The sequence below is a fragment of the Peromyscus leucopus genome, chromosome 15, assembly GCF_004664715.2.
Source record: "Peromyscus leucopus breed LL Stock chromosome 15, UCI_PerLeu_2.1, whole genome shotgun sequence".
NCBI classification, from domain to species: domain Eukaryota; kingdom Metazoa; phylum Chordata; class Mammalia; order Rodentia; family Cricetidae; genus Peromyscus; species Peromyscus leucopus.
The window spans coordinates 68,673,748-68,679,747 of NC_051076.1; the positions used below are offsets into that span (position 1 = coordinate 68,673,748).

Sequence of the window (6,000 nt, forward strand, 5' to 3'; positions counted from 1 at the left end):
AGGTATACCAGAGATCAACCTGTCATATTATTAGTCTTCACATGCTGTGTATCTTGTTTTTGGTTTTCTCTCTCTTCATCTCTTGTTTGTTTTGTTTTGTTTTTTTTGGGGGGGGGTCTCTCACTGGCCTGGAACTTAACAAGTAGTCTAGGCTGGCTGTCCAGAGGGCCCCAGAGGACTCTAGTCTCCACCTTTCCAGAGCTGACATTATAAGCATGAGCTACATCTGACTTCTTAAAACACGGGGATCTGGGAATCAAACTTAGGTCCTTGTGATTCCTAGACAAGCACTTTCCCAACAGAACCACCGCCCCAGCCCCGAGAATATGGGTTGTGTTAGAGGGTCTGGCTGGCCTAGATGAACAGGAAGGAAGAAGCAGAGGCTTCACTGTAGACACATCCATCAGAGGAAGTCTGTCCAGGTAGTCTCGACTCTCTGGAAATGACAGGCAAATGCATCAGCTAGGAACGAGAGTGTGAATCAGGGGCCAGGAATTCAAACAGACAGGTCACATGAGAGGGCCTTTGAGAGCTGTGGCTGAGGGGAACGACGTGGGGGCTCCAGATAGAGTCCTTGGGGTAAACTGAGGTTGTGGGCTAGGTCCTGATCCTGACAGACTCATGTAAGGGACAGGATGGTCTGGGTTGCAGGCACAATTGACCAGGTCTGCCCATCCCCGTTAGAGTTCATCTGTCAGAGTGGTCTGTTGAAGCCGCAGCCCCAGGACAGTCTCCTTTTCTCAAGTCCTCCCAATACTAAGCAGCCTTCTATTTATTATAAGCAAGTAGATAGGATCTGAGTGTTGTGGGTTTGCCTTGGGCTGCAAGGTACCTCAGAGCCTGGTGAAGGTCAGCGTCCTTGGCAGAAGAGAGACTGGGGTCCATTGAAGAGACTCCAGAAGGGGCCACCACAATGGCAGAACTTTAGTCTTGGAAAGTCATTCTGGGCCGTTTAGACCAGCAGGATGCTGGGAGGACGGCCCAGCATCTGTCTGTCAGGCTCTGCAGTTGGAGAGTTTCTGTTTCTGGGGGCATCGGCTAAGGAGGGTGGGGAAGGGTCAAGAAGGAGAAAACGCAAAGGCTGGAGAGGGAAGACAAAGGATGCATTCTCCGCGGAGACTCGCTCCGGTTTGGAACGAGGCTGTGATTCTGTACACTCATGTGTTAGCTTCCTTCCCACTGCTGTGACGAAGCACCAGAGAAACCAACTAGGGAGGCGAGATTTACTTTTCTTAGAGTTTCATTTGGGCCCATGTGTTTTGGGCCTGCGGCAGCAGAGTATATCATGGTGAGAGCATGTGGTAGAGGATGCCGCTCACTTCAGGACAGCCAAGGAACAGACAGAGGTAGAGGAAGGGCCAGGGTCACATGTCCCCTGACTTCCTCTCATCACTCTCTAGTCTATGACTGGACTCCAAGTCTTCATCATCCCTTTGGAGAGTATACAAGATCTAAACCACAGGGTCGGGGAGATGGCTCACTTGGTTAAAGTGACTGCATTCTAAGCACACCGACCTGAGTTCAAGTCCCTAGAACCCACGTTAAAAAGAGCCTAGTGAGACAGCCTAGTGACAGACACATAAAATGTCAGTGCTAGAAAGTAGGAGCAGGCAGGTCCCTGGGGGTTTTAAGCCACTCAGCCAGCCAAATCAGCAAGTTTCAAAATCCAGTGAGAGACCCTGTCTCCCAAATCCAAGCTGGCCAGGGTCCTGAGGAAAGACACCCAAGGTGACCTCTGACCTCCACACACACAAGATCCAAGTCCCAACAGTCTGTTTCCACCGCTGGACTCGGATTCTCTACCATCAGTCTCGGTGCCTCAAATCCAATGCGCAGCAAACACCTACGTCAGTCCTGTTGATGTACCCTCGGAACCATGACTGCTCTCAAGGCAGAAGTTGTCACACAGGGCCATTTCCTCCCTTGCAGTCATAGAGCATTTGACAGACATTCTGCTGTCACAGCTTTGCAGAGATAGTCCCGGCCTCTAATCTAGAGAGGTCAGAGACGCTGCTAGAACTCATACAACACGTAGCACTGCTATGTCTGGTCCCCATGTCAATAGTCTCAAAGTTGGGGATGTGGCTCATTTGGTACAATGCTTGCTCGTATGCATGAAGCCCTGGGTTCTAATCGCCCTGCACAGCATAAACTTGGCATGGTGGCACACACCTGTACTCCGTAGGTAGAGGCAGGAGAATCAGAAGTTCAAGATCATCCTTAGTTACATAGGGAATTGGAGGCTATCCTGGGCTACATGAGATCTGTCTCAAAAAAAAAAAAAATGTGTCAAAGCTAAGAAACCCTGGTTGAATCACGAAGCACAAAGGTGACAAGAACCAGAAGTTACAGAGGCCTGCTACAAGGCAGTGATTGCCTGATACGCCAGGGCAATCGGACATACGAACTCACTGCAGCTGTGATGGCCTAAACCAATCAAGCTGGTCACCATCCCAGCATGGATGGGGAGGGATTTATGAGATGCCACCTGCAGCTGAGGAGCTACTGGCAGGTAGTCACTGATATGGGGATCAGTTTTCTTCAGAGATGTGCACCCTGGTAGGTTCCCAGTGGATTATCCCATACCCATGAGTATATGGGCAGCATAAATTACACTCTGTGTTATTGGACTGAGAGAGAGAGAGAGAGAGAGAGAGAGAGAGAGAGAGAGAGAGAGAGAGAGGAGAAGAGAAATTTGGGAGGAGGTGGAGAGGGGTCTGGGAGAAGTTAGAATAAGTAGGGAGTAGATATGATCAAAACACATTGATAAAATATTTCAATAAGAAACAGCAGAACTAGTATAGAGAGCATAATAATCTTTAAAAGCTTTTTATATGTATGGTCTGTGCACTGTGTGCATGCCCGATGATCGTAATTTGTGGCAAGCTGACATAAACTAACCAAACTAACCAGTGTTGGGAAGTGGAGGCAGGAGGGTGCCCGGGGTTCACTGACCAGCCAGCCTGGCTCCCTTGGTGAGTCCCGGGCCAAAGAGAGACCTTGTCTCAAAAAACAAGGTGGACGCACCTGAGGGATAAAAGCCAGAAGTGTCTCTCTGGCTTCCACATCCACACACATGCACCTGCACACACAAACATGCACACCCATCCGTACACACAAGAGACACTCTGCTGTTAACCAAAGTCATTTCATCCTTCACCATCATTCATTGAACACATGCCCACTGAGTTCTCTCTTACCCTGAGGCAGGTCCTAGGGGTAAAACTGGAAAAGACAAAGCTCACTGCTCAAGCTACAGCATGTGTCTTGTGGGACAGTGGCGGGGGGGGGGGGGAGTTATCGTCCCAGGTGAAAGCCCTCATGAGCTTATGGAGCAAGGCGGGAGAGAAGGTGGTGTGCTCTGCTTCTTATGGAAAAACAAAACGAAAGGCGGCCCCCTTCAGCGGTCAATAATTCAGTTTCTCCTTGCAAAGGACTCTTCTGGCACCTCCCCTGAAGGAGGGGGCGGGAAGGGAGATAGGCACAAGCACTTCAGCCCCAGTGGTCTCTTTGGAAGAGACCCATGATGTCCCTCTGAGGGAAATCCAAAAGGAAGGAAGACATTGTTATCCTTGAATTTCAAGATCCCACGTCTGGCCGCCCAGAGTCAAACAAGCCAAAGGAAAAGCTTGCAGAAGCTGGGAGACTGTCCAAACAAAGTAGGTCAATTCCACCCTCATTTATTAAAGGCGGTTTCTGCCGCAAACACTAAGAGATAGACGCACGGTCAGGATAAGCCCATGCAACAGAGGCCCACGTGAACCCTTCTCCTAAAGACACACGGTGCATGTGTGTGTGTAAATAACGTGCAAATACAAGGGGCACATGGGACAGAACAAACCTCAGACTGGCGGGATCCCCCACCCCCACCCCAAGTTAAGAATCTAGAGATCTGGGCCCTGGACCCAGCCCCGCTCCTGACATGCTGATCTCAAGCAAGTCCCTCTCTGAGGGCTTTTGATCTGTAAAATTAAGGACTTGAATAAACTATACACAAGCAGCGTTCCGAGGTGCGGTGAAGATTTGAGATAACCTGGAGTATCCCTTCCAGACCATAAAGAAAGTGAGCGGACTGTTTCTGCAGCCCTGGAGCTGCACAGACTCACAGAATGCCTCAGGAAATGGGGAAAACTAAGTCGTTGACCAAGACGGGAGTCTCAGGATCTGTAGTTTCTTAGAACCCCGACCTGGGAGGTGGGGCACTTTGCGGAGCTTGTCCAGAGGAGAAACCCTGGAGTCCTCAACCGGGCAGCCTTGACCTTCCCTCCAGTTCCTTCCATCCCGCCAGCCTCAATTCCAGCCTGTCTCTCATTCGGATATCCCAGGGGAAGCCGCCCAAAGTTCCCAGGAGTTTCTATGGGAAAGAAACACAAACTATCCCCTGGCTTCTCTCTCCTCCAACTTTCTCCTTCTCCTGCCTCGAGTTTGTTGCAACCCACTGCTCCCAGGAGCCCACAGGCACAGACTTTAGAAAGCCAGTCCCTGGGGGTGGGGGAGACAAATGGTCCCACCACAGACGCAAAAACTCTACTCTTAGCTTTCTGAAATTTCCCATCTGCAACCCGGAGTGTGTAAAACCGTCAAGGCTCTAGCTAGCCTGAAGAATGTGGGTTCTGACTTTTTTTCTGATGTGGGATAAGCCTCTCCCGCCCCCTTTCTGAGCCTGGGTCTCCTTGCTTGTGAAGCCTGAGTGACCGGGGTCTCAAAAGGGGAAGAGGGGGTTTGGATGAAACACTAGAGAGCAAGTGTCCAGCGTACTTGACGTTGCTGGGGCCGCTGCAGAACTGTCTCCTGGAAAGAAGTGAGCTCAGCGGGCGGCGGGAAGGGATGAGTGAAGGGCGGGAGAGGGGACTCAAGCCTGGCTCTGCCTCACCTGGGACACAGAGCCCAGGACGTTTTTGCCTTCGGAGAAGGGGACTCCGACAGAGTGAACGATATTATTGTTGAGGGAGGGGAGATCCGCTACTCCTCATAATTCCTAGGACCCAGTAGAGGAATGCGGGCTGGTCCCTCGGGCTCATGTCCTGGAGGGGCGCGGTACTCACTGTGTGCGTTGCTCCGGCGAGCAGCAGCAGCAGCAGCAGCAGCAACAGAAGCAGCGACCGTGGCCCCCACGATGACGGCCAGGGGCTCACGGTGCCTGGCATGCTCGCCGATTGTAGTTCGCCTTTGCGTTCTGGCCACTCGGGAGCTCGGTGTCTATTTTGTGACTCGTTCAGCGTCCCGCACGGCGTCCAGGACCCTGAGCGACCCCCAGGCCCAGAGAAACCATGGCTGAACCTATCCAATCCGACCAGGTCCACGGCTAGGCTAGGGACTGCTGCTCCCTGAAGGAGGCGGCTAGAGTGTTAACCTGCCCGTGCCTATTGATAAGGACTGACTGGACACCGCTCAGAGACTCCACCCGCTGGGAATAGCAGGGAGGCGATGGAGGAGCACAGAGCTGGCAGGGAGGAGAGAGGGGGAGGGACCCCAGCCACTGGCCTGGAGGCAGCGGCAACCTCCCTCCTTCCCCTCCAACCCAGAAACTACTCTCTCTGGAGTATAAAGATATAAGTCATGCGCCTTGAGCAATGACAAAGTAGGCAATTTTTTTTTTTAATCCTCCAAGGATTGAGGCAGCGGCTTACTATATAGCCCAGGCTGGCTTTGAACTCACAAACCTCCTGCCTCAGTTTCCCCAGTGCTGGGTTTACAGATGTGGGTTCCCACACCTGGTCGAGGCCATCTCTAATAATCAGCTAACACTCCCCAGGCTGACATTTAGACAAACAGAAGTCAATGTCTACTGCGTCCTACAGGACAGCTTGAAGTGACTTAAAACTCTCTTATTATTCAGCTTTCACTACTGCAGTAAATGCAGCAGCTAATCCACGCAAAAAGAGAAAACGGTTGATTTGCTCATCGTCTGGAGGGTTCGGGTCCATGACTGGCTTCCCATTGCTTTGAGCAGCCACCACGCTCGCTCGGGGTGTTGAGAGTGCCTAGTGGAGCTAAACT

General features: G+C 51.6%; 1 protein-coding gene across 1 annotated transcript in view; it reads right to left on the minus strand.

Moving 5' to 3' along the window:
- Sctr (secretin receptor) overlaps positions 1-5,419 on the minus strand; it is a 52,021-nt gene extending 46,602 nt beyond the window's left edge. The window contains exon 1 of the mRNA XM_037211478.1: positions 5,046-5,419. Within this exon, the coding sequence (XP_037067373.1) occupies positions 5,046-5,147 (102 nt within the window). The 5' untranslated portion in view covers positions 5,148-5,419. The remainder of the gene's footprint in view (positions 1-5,045) is intronic.
- Positions 5,420-6,000: the final 581 nt, after the last annotated feature.